The sequence below is a fragment of the Canis lupus genome, chromosome 16, assembly GCF_048164855.1.
Source record: "Canis lupus baileyi chromosome 16, mCanLup2.hap1, whole genome shotgun sequence".
NCBI lineage: Eukaryota > Metazoa > Chordata > Mammalia > Carnivora > Canidae > Canis > Canis lupus.
Window position 1 is genome coordinate 6,088,011 of NC_132853.1, and position 14,063 is coordinate 6,102,073.

Genomic DNA, 14,063 nt, shown 5'->3' on the forward strand with positions numbered 1-14,063 from the left:
CAGGGAAGAGGTGTCGGTGTTGCTGTGTCAGTCAATGGCCACTTATCTCTTCCACGCACAGCTGTGTGTTCAGAATGTTGTTGGTTCCCCTCCTGTTGGCTTTGGTGGTGGGCCAGCCACTCTTAGTCCCCAACTGATGGCCGGGTCCCTGGCGTTCCTTGGTAGGAAGGAAATGAAATTCCTCCCTTTCAAATGCTTTGAGTCTTGATACCTTGTTGCTGTCTTTATTTCATTCTGAGAAGCTTAGATTTGATGGTGATGGATTTTCTTTAACCTTTAACTTTTACTAAGTTAGTCATGTTCACATCTCCAAAGATAGTAAGTAGTTCAGCATTCTGTATTTTAGTTCCTGAGAGCACAAAAATTCTTTGATTGTTCTTAAGAAACCTTCCAACTAATGAAGTGGTGCAGATACTCTGTACTCGACCTGATTTTCCTTCTGAAGTTGCCAAAACTCTCTGAGAAATAAATATCACTTCCCTACCGTTCAGGGAGGCTAATGTCCTGGACGAGGCTACTGTATAGTTGGGTATGCCTTCCCCTACCGCCCAGGTCGGCTCAGAGAGTTCTGAGAGCGGAGGAGGAATTCTGTATGCCTTGTACCCAGCACACTCATTTCGTCTCTCAGCTGTGCTCGCATGAACCCCCATGCTAGACGCTTGGTTCCAGTCATTTGTGGTTGTGATGTTCTCAGAGCAAAACTGGCCCGGGGATGAGTGTGCCTGGCTGTCTAAGCCACCTAGTGGTGAACAGTAAGCGTGTACTTCTCCTCGGGGCTGTAGTGCTGGCCTGTAGGAGCTTCATCTTCATCTGTGTTCTGACACCTTGTCGCCTGGGCACCGTCATTACACATTCATGGGATCCACATCTCAGAGACACCAGTGGTTTGCCCTTAGGTTAGCACCTGTAGGAAGCTAACTGCCTGCCTGCCCCCTCTTGTCACCCTCTTCAATGACTTCAGGTATCACTCTCTGCTGGAGCTGGGCGAGAAGCGCAAGGGCATGTTGGAGAAGAGCTGTAAGCGGTTCATGTTGTTCCGTGAGGCGAACGAGCTGCAGCAGTGGATCAACGAGAAGGAGGCAGCTCTGACCAGCGAGGAGGTGGGCGCTGACCTGGAGCAGGTCGAAGTGCTGCAGAAGAAGTTCGATGACTTTCAGAAGGTACGGGAGGGAGGTCTTGGTCTGAGCTGGAAAATCATCCAAAGACTTGGTTCTCTGGACTTGTGACTGTGCTTTACTAGAACAAATATGGTACAGATTGTGTTCCATCCGCTGGGTGGCCATTTCTCAATGACTTGAATTGGAACTTTGATCAGTTTGGCTCCAAGGAAATAGATGCCGTTTTCTCTACTTGTTGGAAGAACTTTTTTGAACTTAAAATACAAAAATAGGTAAAGGTATTTTTTTTAATTGGGGTAAAGTTGGCATACACTTCGCCATTTTAATTTTTTTTAAAAGATTTATTTGATAGCACAAGTGGGGAGCAGCAGGCAGAAGGAGAGGAGAACCAGGCTCCCCACTGAGCAGGGAGCCTGATGTGGGGCTCAATCCCAATCATGACCTGAGCTGAAGGCAGACACTTAACTGACTAAGCCACCAGGCACCCACCAGTTAACCGTTTTAAAGTGTGTGGTTTGGAAGCATTCAGCACAGCATGGTGCTGCGCATCTCTGTCTGGATCTGATACATTTCCTATGTCACAAGGAAGCTGCATACCTGCTAGTCCTTCCCCAGGACTCCCGGCCCTTGGCAGCATGAGATCGGCTTTTGTCCTGGACTAATGTATTCTGGACATTTCATATAAACGGAATCCTATATTAATGTAACTTTTTACCACTGACTGCTTTCATGGAACATAACATTATTCCCAGTTCATTCTTACCCTGGTGGTTTTCAGGACTCCATGACGTTTTATGGCCGAATAGAATTCCATTGCATGCATAAACCACATCTTGTTTATCATTCCTACTTTAAGAGGTTTATAACCGTTAATATGGGTGGTGGGCTATTTCTTCCACAGGGGCTGGCATTAGAATTTCAGAATTTTAAAAACCTTTCTCCAAAGAAAGATGAAAGCAAATTTTCATTCCAACAGAGTAATGGTTTATGAACTGTTGTTAATTAAGCAAGTTTGGGACAGACTGACTCCAATGCCCTGTTATTTTTTTTACTTCCTTGATAGTGACAGTCAGGAGTTCTTGATTTAGGTGACTGCTGAGGAATAGATAAACTAGTTCATAGGATACCTGTTGGACAGGATTTATTGGTTCAAAGCATCTGTTTGCCCACCTTCTTTGAATTATTCTTGGAGTCTTAGTTATTATGGGCTTTGCTTTAAAGGATCTGAAGGCCAATGAGTCACGGCTGAAAGACATTAACAAGGTGGCTGAAGACCTGGAGTCTGAAGGTCTGATGGCTGAGGAGGTGCAGGCAGTACAGCAGCAGGCGAGTATCTGGATTTTACACTGAAGCTGTGTGACTGGCAGAAAGGAACTTGGTTCCTTCCTGTGTCCTTGCTAGCCCAATATGCCATGTCCTGTAGCATGGGGTTGGGGGTGGGGGCTGGGTGTGGTCAAGTCCTCTCCATCTCCATTTTGTTTACCTTCCTATATCAGGGGAAAGAAGCTCCTGTCTTCTCCATATGTCCATTTAATATTGTGAAAGTTAGTTACTGTTTATATGGCCCTTAATTAATAGTAAACTCACCCGTTTCTTAAATAAATAAAAGGTTTTTCATATAAACACTTGGTCTGTTAGACTCTTGAAAAGTTCTCCTGGCCCGTGGTCTCTCTTTTTGTAATTCTGTCTCTGGGTTTGACACTAATGAGTGTCACTTTGAGTGGTTCTAATAATGAAACTTGTTCCCTCTCTCCTCATAGGAGGTGTATGGCATGATGCCCAGGGTAAGTCTGTGCGGAACTTGAATGTGAGGAGAAGTAGGTGTTGGGAAAAATATAAGTCACGAGCCTATTAAGGATTTCTCTTCCCAAACCTTGAGATATAAAAAAAACCTGTGGAAAAGAATTAGCAGAAATTGGTTTCTATTTGCCATTCTCCAAAAGATTAAAAAAAAAAAAAAAAAAAAAAGGTGTCCTCTCTTCTGTTTTCTAGAACTTTTTCCACGGCTGTTTTTTTTTTTTTTTTTAATTGTATTTATTCATAGAGACAGAGAGAGAGGGGCAGAGACACAGACAGAGGGAGAAACAGGCATCATACGGAGAGCTTGACGTGGGACTCGATCAAGGGTCTCCAGGATCACCCCCTGGGCTGCAGGCGGCGCTAAACCACTGCGCCACCGGAGCTGCCCTCCACAGCTGTTTGTTTTATTATCCTTTTCCAAGAATCCTATGAGTAGAACAGAGACAAAAATTGGTGATTTTCTTACCAAATTTCCTCATTCTCTTCATTTTTTGTCCACTCCATAAACTAGAGTTTTCCTGTCCTGATCGTTGGCTTCATTTCCCTCAGGTGGCCTTGTGGTGTGCTCTGAGCCAGCAGATATGGATTCCAGAGGGGATGCCACTCTGATGGATGGCTCTGGGGATGCAGCCTTGGACAGGAGAGGGTGGGGCGGGGGCTGTGTTGTTTTGAACTGCACAGCTCCCTAATCTCTGCCTCTTCCTTTGAATAGGATGACACGGATTCCAAGACTGCATCCCCTTGGAAGGTAGGAACTCCTTTGCCAATTACTGTTTCCAAAGATTTTCAGGAATAGAAATATTTCATGTGTTTTTCTGATGTGTCTGTTCTGACTGTAGAGGCTTGTTGGGAGTCTTTGGTCATTTCTGGAGTTGTTTGGGCTGGTTTCTTTCTTTGACCCTGGCATTACATTCTTTGACTCTGTCACATGTTAAAATATGATTCTTAATATAGAGAAGTAAGGTGTTCACATGCAAATGCTGAGAATGAGTTTGATTAGATGGCATGATACCCACGTCACTGCCAGAATGAACCTTGCACAGGTGGCCTTGTGTAGTTAGGTGTGGTCCACCCATGGAATTGCAGTCCCGGAGGATAGAACAGGAAGAAAATGACCTCTGCCTAGACACTTCCCCAGTGGCCTAAGAAATGTTTCCTCAAAGATACCAGATCATGCAGAGAGATATAGAAAGAGGAACAGAAAGAAATGTACCTACTACAGCAGACACTATTCCAGACAGACACAGGGAGGGTGCTTGACTAGAGTCCTTTGCTTCTGGCCTCACCCTTCCTTGGCCCTCATTATTCTGCTCATTAAAGAGGCTTCTCATTGGGGGGAGCATGCCTTTTCCCCTTGATTCAGCTTTCTCCCTTCTTCTCAATCTTAATTGGTCTTATATGGCAACTTATGATCATTGGTGGCTTGAGTGGGCAACATCCTTACTTCTCTAACCTCCTGGTGGAGTTTTTCTGGTAACAAATGTCTTTTTAGAAGTGTATTTCAAATGGCTTCATAAATGCCAGTGTCACGAAATTAATAAGTATATAGATTGGGTTTGGTTTTTGAACCCTGTACGCACCCATACCGGTAGAAAATGTCACTTGGGCGTGTCACAGGAGCATCTGATGAGCCTGATTTCCCTGCATCTCAGCAGGACCCTTGCTTTTTCTAACATATTTGAAGATTTACAGGTATTGCAATGTGGGGTTTCTTTTGGATAAAACTGAACAGGCTCTGCAATCCCAAGAGATGTCTGATTTGTGCATTGATGAGAAGAAAGCTAATTCACTGGTCTTTGTGTCGGTTTATTTTCCCCCTCATCTGGTGAGGCTGTTGCCCTTAGTTCAAGGGGGACACTGTTAAAGAGAAGAGCAGGCTGGTAGCTAAAAAAGAGATAAGTTCCTGGTATTTTTGTTCAAACAGTCTCAGCTGCCAGCATTTGTTAAATTGAGTATTTTCTGGACTGTTCTATAGTATGAATAGGAAGAAGACACTAATATTTAGTGTCCAGCCAGCTGGGTTTGGGGTGGTGGGGTTTAAGATTTTATTTTTAAGTAATCTCTACACCCAACATGGGGCTCGAACATATAACCCTGAGATCAAGAGTCATGTGCTTCACCAATGAAACCAGCCGGGTGCTCCCCACAGCCCGCTGTTTTAATTGTGGTTGTCACTACTCTCTCTTGACTCTTCACCGAGTGAACTTAATTAAATTGTACACTTGGGTGTTTCTCGCCTTTCCCCTGGTGGTTGGTCCTTTATTCGTGGCTCTGCTCAGAATTTTGACAGTGTCCCTCTAAGATAATTTTGGTTGACAATTGGGACCAAATGAATGGCACTTGCTTCTCAGAATTGTCTTTTAATTGGCAGACACTTGATTAGTGTTGCTCTTCTGCTTCCCTCCCCTACATAGTCTGCTCGTCTGATGGTTCATACCGTGGCCACCTTTAATTCCATCAAGGTAAGAAACTGTGGCCAGTTTCCCTTCTCCTGACTCTATAGCCGAGCTCTTGTCCTGAGTAGTCACATGAGCTGTTGCACTTGTCACTCTCCTGGGGCCAATGGTATCCTGGGGAAAATGTCAGCTCTACTCTTGTAGGAGGGTGGTGAGAGGTTGGCTTTCCTGGTCAGGAACTCAGCAAGTCTTAGCAGTAAAGTTAGCCTTCCCTTTAGTTCTAGTGGGATCGGGAGCTGCACAAAGTGTAAGGTCCAGAAGACAGGGAATGCCTCTCTTGCCTCCTTACAGGAGAGGTTTGGCTTCTTTCTGGTCCCCATGGCATTTTGTCTCCTTGAGCACCAGGCCCTGCTTGGCCTACCATGGTCTTGGGTGCAGCTGGGCTCAGGGCTCTGGGGTAGTAGACTCTGGGATTTTTCCACCTGGTAGTTATTTTGTTTTGTTTTGGTTTAAGATTTTATCCATTTATTTGAGAGACCCAGCACGGGAGAGAGAGAGAGGAAGAAGGAAAGTCAGACTCCCTACTGAGCAGAGAGTCCGACCCTGGCCAGTCCCAGGACCCTGAGATCTGGACCTGAGCCAAAGTCAGACGCCTCCACATAGTAGTTATTTACGAAGCAGTTGCCCTGTGGAGGGCACCAAGCTAGGAGTTGAGAGTGAGGATAGGTCGGTTGCATGTGTCTGCAGCATCCGAGGTGATTCCAGGTAGGTATTCATGGAGCGTTCACACCATCAGATGTGGCTAACTTTGGCGAGGTTCTTATCTTCTGGATCTCTGCTGTAGTGTCTGTACTAATTTGTTCAGCTGGAAAGGCTGGAGACAGGAAATTGTGCTCTCCAGTCTTTCCTTGCAAGCTGAGCACCAGCCCTTTGGTCCTTTGCCCCTTGTTGGGAGTCTGGCATGGGTGTGGTGGAAGAGGGATGCGGCCCAGCTGACTGCTGTCTTCCTGCAGGAGCTGAACGAGCGTTGGCGGTCCCTGCAGCAGCTGGCCGAGGAGCGGAGCCAGCTCTTGGGCAGCGCCCATGAAGTACAGAGGTTCCACAGGTAAGGAGGAGCACGGGGCTGGAGAGGGGGTGACCTTGGCAGTCCCTAGATTTGCTGACTCAGATCTGGTTGATATTTGTGCTCTGGCAGCCGGGACCATATCTGTCATGGGGTAGATTGCTCAGTAAAGAGTGAGTGAATGTGTGTTCTTTTACTTGTTGGAGCTTTTAGTAGTAGCCACTGACAAATGTACAAGTGCCAGCTAAATATTTTTGTTGTGCTTACCCTATGTTCAGGGTAGCTGTGCTCAGCAGTTGCTAACCGCCTATGTGTCTCCCTTCAGAGATGCCGATGAAACCAAAGAGTGGATTGAGGAGAAGAATCAGGCCCTAAACACAGACAACTATGGCCACGATCTAGCCAGCGTACAAGCTCTGCAGCGCAAGCACGAGGGCTTTGAGAGGGACCTCGCGGCTCTTGGTGACAAGGTGAGAGGTGATAGTGCCATCGGCATTTTGGCCCTGGGGCAGAGAATCTTCCACTTGGCAGAGCACAGCTCCCTTACTCGCTGTCTCGCCGCCTTGCTCCTGTAGGTCAACTCCCTGGGGGAAACAGCCGAGCGCCTGATCCAGTCCCACCCGGAGTCGGCCGAGGACCTGCAGGAAAAGTGCACGGAGTTGGACCAGGCGTGGAGCAGCCTGGGGAAGCGCGCAGACCAGCGCAAGGCCAAGCTGGGTGATTCCCACGACCTGCAACGCTTCCTTAGTGATTTCCGGTATGAAACCCAGAGAGGCCTTTGCATGGTCGTTCACATCCATTACCGATGGCCACTGTGAAATCCCCAGCTACCAAATGTCAGCTAGTCAAAAATAAATCTGCTCTTCCCTGTCCATGGATGGGCGTGCATGTGTCCATCATCTCCCCCGTTTCCTGCCAGATGGCATTCAGTTTCTTCCTTAGGCATATCTCTCACTCATTAGAGCTGTACCTTAGTCTCTTTCACAAACTTACTGTAGTTAGAGACATTTCATTGCTGTAGAAAAATAGGATGAAACCATGAATACAGTGACAACCTTCACCCGCAGTCACCAGTTGGCTTTACCTCCAAGGATACACTTCTTTGTTGCTAACCCACCTGTCAGTCTGTTGCAGATAGTTGGTCCTCTACCTAAATACTTGGGCCTGTGCCTCCTTGTGCCAGGCATTTCTGTCCTCCACCCTCACATCCAAGACCAACGCAACAGTATTATATCCAGCTCCCATTGAGTTTCTTCCAGTTGTCTTAAGATTGTGTTCAGTAGCCCAGGTTTTTGGTCCAGGATCCAATTAAGAATTCCTATTGCAGAAGTAACGTTGTCTCCTTAATATATAGAACAGTACCACTCCATCCTCTGTGTATTGTCTTTTACAGCATTGACAGTTTTCAACAGCCCAGGCCAGGTTTCTGGCGGAATGTCCCATGACCTGGGACCTCAGTCTTTTTTTTAAGGCTGCATAGCACTTCACTAGTGGGTGATTTAGAACTTGGTACCCAGGGCACCCATTCAGGACAGTGTTTCTTTGCAGCACACTTTTGTGCTAACAAAGGATCCACGTGTGTGTGTGTGTGTGTGTGTGAGTGTGTGTGTGTGAGAGAGAGAGAGAGAGAGAGGAGGGGCGGGGGGCGGGGGAGATCCTGGCATTTCCTCTGTAGGATAAGACTAGGCAAGTGATGTGCTTCACCTTCCCAGGCCTCTAGTAGGAGTTTTTCGTGGGGTTTTGTTCTTTTGTTTTTGTTTTCGTTTTTTGAGGTGAAGGTCAAATAACATAATCGTTACGTAATTTAAAGTATGTAATTTATCTGTAATTAGAACGTTTGCAGTGTTAATTACAGAAAGGTGGTAGTTGTGTAACTTTTCACCACCACAGAAAAACACCCTGCAACCCATGTGAAGTCACTGCCCATTCCCCTCTCCTCATCAAGTCTGCCTTCGGTCTCTGGATTTGCCTGTTCCGGGTATATTTTATCAAAAGCAGCATAGGGCCTGCGACCTTACACACTGATTTTTATACCCTTATGTGCAGACGTCAGTAAGAGGCTGGGGTCAGCGCATACAGAGGCCTGGGACAGCTGCAGGCACAGGGAAGAGTGATTTCATCTGAAGTTCTGGAAAACTTAACCACGGTTGTTTGTGTTAGAACCTACTGTTCTGTAGGGTCAGAAGACCGTAGTTACAAACCTAGTTCGTTGTCTTCTGAGGAACGTTTGGTTTTTGTTGTTTTTAATTTTCTTAACCTCTCAATAAGATGAACAAGACGCGGGCAGCCCGGGTGGCTCAGCGGTTTAGCGCCGCCTTCAGCCCAGGGCCTGATCCTGGAGACCCGGGATCAAGTCCTGCATCAGGCTCCCTGCATGGAGCCTCCTTCTCCCTCTGCCTGTGTCTCTGCCTCTCTTTCTCCCCCTCTCTGTGTGTCTGTCATGAAAAAATAAATAAAATCTTTAAAAAAGAAAAGGAACATTTAAGATGAACAAGACACTTTAAAATATTTTGCCCAGGGATGTAGATTATAACTAGCTAACCATTCAGTAGATTAACTAGTTAATGGATTAACTAATTGACCCTGTAGATTAGCTAGCTGACTCCAAATCATCTTTTGAGACCAGAACTGTGCAGTTCTCTTTTCCTGGACAGAAAGCCTACTTGCCAGGAAATGTAATAACTATTCCTTTGTGGGTCTGGTTGCCAGGGACCTCATGTCTTGGATCAATGGAATACGAGGGTTGGTGTCCTCAGACGAGTTAGCCAAGGATGTCACCGGAGCAGAAGCTTTGCTGGAACGGCACCAGGTGGGTAGACTGCCCGCTGAGCAGCAGAAGGGGAGTTGCACTGCTGTGCTGGGAAGACCTCATCCCCCATCACCATCCCGCTGCGGCCAGCACCACCCTTCGCTGCAAGTCAGTGGTTGACATGACAGTGGGCATTTAGTGCCAGTTACCTAACCCCTTCCCTCCTCTTGGCAGGAGCACCGGACAGAAATCGATGCCAGGGCTGGCACTTTCCAGGCCTTTGAGCAGTTTGGGCAGCAGCTGCTGGCTCATGGGCACTACGCCAGCCCAGAGGTCAAAGAGAAACTAGATATTCTAGATCGGGAGCGTGCGGGTCTGGAGAAGGCCTGGGCCCAGCGTAGGATGATGTTGGATCAGTGCCTTGAACTGCAGGTATGTGTGGAGGATGTCGCTTCCCATTTGCCACAGGCTTTCTGATGAGTGTCATGGCCAGTGGCCCCATATTCCCACCTGCCTCCCTCTCTCTAGCTGTTTCATCGGGACTGTGAACAAGCTGAGAACTGGATGGCCGCCCGGGAGGCCTTTCTGAATACTGAGGACAAAGGAGACTCACTGGACAGCGTGGAGGCTCTGATCAAAAAACACGAGGATTTTGACAAAGCGATCAATGTCCAGGTGAGGCCCTTTTGCCATCAGGTCTCCATGTACATTGGTCCAGATGGGTGGTACACTCTCTGGGCTGCTTCTCCTTTCTTTTTTTTTTTTTTTTTTTTTGCTTCTCCTTTCTATCTCAGAAATGAGAATAAAAACTAGTCACTGACTTCACTCAGGGAGCTTTCGCTGCTCCCTAAAATGAAAATACTTGACATTGACCATGCAAAGGAAGAACGGCCACCTTCACCCCCATATCAAGTACCTGTGCGGACTAGGGAAAATGATATGGATATGAACACTTTTTAAATATTCTAGGTTCTGATACTTCTGAGTTTTAATAATGGAGATGCCACATGGCAAAAAATTATGGTCAAAGCAAGAACATAAACATGTTGATAAGAAAAGACAGTGCAAGGATCCCTGGGTGGCTCAGCAGTTTAGCGCCTGCCTTCAGCCCAGGGCATGATCCTAGAGTCCAGGGATTGAGTCCCACATCAAGCTCCCTGCATGGAGCCTGCTTCTCCCTCTGCCTGTATCTCTGCCTCTTTCTCTGTGTCTCTCATGAATAAATAAAATCTTAAAAAAAAAAAAAAGAAAGAGTGCATAAACACCAACAACTTAGGAAGATGGGAACCTTTTTGATTTATAACCCATTTTGTTGAAAATCTAATCTTCGGGACACCTGGGTGGCTCAGTGGTTGAGTGTCTGCCTTTGGCTCAGGGGGTGATCCTGGAGTTCCGGGATCGAGTCCCACATTGTGCTCCCTGCATGAAGCCTGCTTCTCCCTCTGCCTGAGTTTCTGCCTCTCTGTGTGTCTCATGAATAAATAAATGAAATCTTTAAAAAAAGAAAAGAGAAAATCTAACCCCTTTTTCCCATTCAGCTTGATTTTGTGTATGATAACTCCTGGTGTCATAGCCCCTGTCCCCAGTGTGACCTGGAGTCTTCTTGAGTTAAACTCTACTCTCAGTGGTCGAAATCAAGCTTTCTTCTGGCCTTCTGCTCTCCCCCTTCTAAAGTGTCAGTGTATTCTGATCCCACCACCAGCTAGGTCCCAGGCACCCAGAATAACCACTCTCTTCACAAGACCTGTGGTCTGGGCAAGGCTGGGCTGACCTGCCCACCTTGGCCCCTCGCCTCTGTTTGCCAACAGGAGGAGAAGATTGCCGCCTTGCAGTCCTTTGCTGACCAACTTATTGCTGCCGGCCACTATGCCAAGGGTGACATCTGCAGTCGGCGCAATGAGGTTTTGGACAGGTGGGTGCTGCGTGTGCTCATGGCCCCAAGTGGGAGCCCAGCCCGTCTTGTTCTCAGGGAGGGTCACGTTCAGGTTTGGCTGCACTTTCTCAGGTGGCGACGCCTAAAAGCTCAGATGATTGAGAAGAGATCGAAGCTGGGAGAATCACAAACCCTCCAGCAGTTCAGCCGGGACGTGGATGAGATCGAGGCTTGGATCAGTGAGAAATTACAGACTGCGAGTGATGAGTCGTACAAAGACCCCACCAACATCCAGGTGAGCTGAACTGAGTGGCTGGCTGCTCATCTCTGAGGCGGCCTCGGTTATGGGGTAGGATTCGGTAAAGAAGGCATCTTTAAAGGGGGCTCTACCTAGTAGAAAACCGTTTCCTTGTGTCCATGCTGAAGCCGGTGAAAATTTTTATAAGAAGCTGAGCTTGTGGAAAAGTACCACTAAATGATCAGACATGAGAAAGTACTTTTCTCACTGGTCTTCGTGGAAGCCACGTCTGCCCTGAAAAGTCTAGAGCCCCCTCTATTAGCTCTCCCCATATGCTGAGCTTCCCAGGGGAAGAGTGAGCTGCTGTTTAATAGCTGATATGTGCATTCACCTCAGTGTACTGAACTCTTGTTATTTTAATTTATTTTTGTAGCTTTCCAAGCTGCTGGTAAGTTTCTAATTTTTTTAAAGAGTTTTAGTTAAATGCACTCCAGTGTTTGTGTTCTTCGCATAGATCTTGTTGTGGCCACATGCGGTCAGCTCGTGTCTCCTCATCCACGCTTCTCATTTCTAATGACCCATCACACTCCATTCAAGTGTCCCTGTGGGATTTGGCTTTCTCTGTCGTAATTAGCCTGCAGCCCTGCGCCCCTTCCCCTTTCCCCATGTGTCACTTAGGCAAGTTCTGTACCATGTTTGATTTGGGGGCTGTAGTTAATTGCTGTCTTTCCAGAGGCGCTTCTTTTAAAAAATGGAAACAGTCGGCTTTTTCTGTGTGGACTTGCACTCACAGTTCCTGGTGGCTGAGGACGGAGGGGTCTAGTGTGGCGTGAGAGTTTTATGATGCACCCAGAGTGCCCAATCCAGAGATGATGGTCCCTGGAGAGGGACAGTTAAGTTGCCTCCGAGAAGCAGACGATCTGTTCCAAATCTGACAGGAACCAGGGTTAAGGAAAAAGGATGTCGTTACTCCAGGGGGAGTCAAGGGGACTTCTCAGTAAGAATGTAGCTCACAGATGGAAGAAATAAAGAAACAGAATAGGTGGGGTTTGAACCAAAGAGTGATCAGAGCAAGAAACAGAAGAGGGGAATTGGACTTAGCTCAGGATACTTGGGTATTTGAGACCTGTCTTGGGCTCCAGTGGGGGGAGCCCAGAAGGAGGACTCTCGATGTGAGCATCACACTCCTCAAGCCGAGCGGCTCCATCCTTTGACAGCTGCTGCCCCTGAAATGAAACATTTGATGCAGAATCCTTCCCCAACCATACTGGTTTTTCTTTTTTTTTTTTTTTTTTCCCTTTTAGTTCTTTCTCCACCAAATAATACTTTCCCCCAAAACCCTGCCTTTCTCACCCAGAATTATGCCATATCTGTGTCCTTGCACCATGTCTTGTAGCGTTTCCCGTATCTCCTGTTTCTTTGTGGTTTCTTAAAATCCCCTTCAGCCCTAGTGTCAGGAGCCTGTCAATCTCGCAGGCCTGTCTTTTCCTAGCAAAAATAATTTCCTACCTGCAGTCAAGCTTGGATTTTGACAGTATCCATGAGTTTTGATTAACGACCGATACTAAATGAGAAGGTGGCCAAAGCCAAGGTCTGTGATAGCCGTAAAGTCTCCTCCCACCACAGAGGGTCAGCTTGCAGCTGCAGTGATCGATCTAGGCCTCCTATGATGAGCGAGCCAGATGGGTCGTATCTGTTAGATCTTCTGTCCATGGGGGAGAAGGTCGTGGATAGAAATTGATGTCCCAGTAGGTTAAACACTGCACTTGGGGGCTGGCATTTACCGTAGAATAGTAAAAAGTACCTAATTCTTGGGCTCCACTCCCAAGTAGCTAGTCCTGCCGATTGAAGAATTGACTCCGTTCACCTGCTCCTGAGCCAGTCTATCTTCATTCTCCCAGCGGACCAATCCCTAAAATACGTCATAAACTCTGTGACTTCCTTCTATGAGCAGTGTTGACACTTGTCCCTGTTCTTTGAGTTTCCCATCACTTACCCTTCCTTCTGAGAGTCCCTCATTCCTAAAAAGAGGAAACCTCACAGGACCTGGTTTTGAAAGGTCATCTTTTGGAATTTTAGAGCAAACACCAGAAGCACCAGGCCTTTGAGGCGGAACTGCATGCCAATGCTGACCGGATCCGCGGGGTCATCGACACGGGCAACTCCCTCATCGAGCGTGGGGCCTGTGCTGGCAGTGAGGATGCTGTCAAGGTATGGTCAATGTAATGACGACTTTGACATACGGCCATAAGGATGTAAGCAGATTGGGACATCTGGGTGGTCAGTGGGTTAAGTGTTTGCCTTCAGCTCAGGTCCTGATCCTGGGGGCCCAGGATTGAGCTCCGCATCGGGCTCCCTGCTCAGTGGGGAGTCTGCTTCTCCCTCTTTCTCTGCCCTTTCCCGTTTGTGCTTTCTTACTCTCTGTCAAGTTAATGAATAAAACTTTTAAAAAACGTAAGCAGATTAGGAGACTTCTGCTTACATTACAGATGGGGAGTATTGGTGAGAACCATTCCCATGAGGCTTTTTGCTCTCACCATGAATCATCTGGCTTTAGGAGAAGGGGCTCTTCATGGATTTCACCATGTCTGATCACCCTCTTCTCTTCCCCAGGCCCGGCTGGCTGCCTTAGCTGACCAGTGGCAGTTCCTGGTGCAAAAGTCAGCCGAAAAGAGCCAGAAACTAAAAGAAGCCAACAAGCAGCAGAACTTCAACACTGGAATCAAGGACTTTGACTTCTGGCTTTCTGAGGTAATGGCAGGTTTTCCTTCCCACCATCAGAGGATTTCTGGTCCTTCGGGATAACAGGACAGTCAGCAAGCCCCA

General features: G+C 47.2%; 1 protein-coding gene across 11 annotated transcripts in view; it reads left to right on the forward strand.

Moving 5' to 3' along the window:
• SPTAN1 (spectrin alpha, non-erythrocytic 1) overlaps nt 1–14,063 on the forward strand; it is a 61,881-nt gene that overhangs the window by 31,442 nt on the left and 16,376 nt on the right. For 7 of the 11 annotated variants that reach the window (XM_072778179.1, XM_072778187.1, XM_072778177.1 and 4 more), the window contains 16 exons: nt 962–1,160; nt 2,340–2,444; nt 2,879–2,902; nt 3,631–3,666; nt 5,333–5,380; nt 6,328–6,419; nt 6,703–6,847; nt 6,953–7,134; nt 9,087–9,186; nt 9,361–9,558; nt 9,655–9,801; nt 10,935–11,038; nt 11,132–11,294; nt 11,671–11,685; nt 13,317–13,448; nt 13,851–13,988. In XM_072778179.1, coding sequence (XP_072634280.1) covers nt 962–1,160; nt 2,340–2,444; nt 2,879–2,902; nt 3,631–3,666; nt 5,333–5,380; nt 6,328–6,419; nt 6,703–6,847; nt 6,953–7,134; nt 9,087–9,186; nt 9,361–9,558; nt 9,655–9,801; nt 10,935–11,038; nt 11,132–11,294; nt 11,671–11,685; nt 13,317–13,448; nt 13,851–13,988 — 1,828 coding nt within the window. The remainder of the gene's footprint in view (nt 1–961; nt 1,161–2,339; nt 2,445–2,878; nt 2,903–3,630; nt 3,667–5,332; nt 5,381–6,327; nt 6,420–6,702; nt 6,848–6,952; nt 7,135–9,086; nt 9,187–9,360; nt 9,559–9,654; nt 9,802–10,934; nt 11,039–11,131; nt 11,295–11,670; nt 11,686–13,316; nt 13,449–13,850; nt 13,989–14,063) is intronic. The other 4 variants (XM_072778178.1, XM_072778183.1, XM_072778186.1 and 1 more) reach the window with 2 other exon arrangements.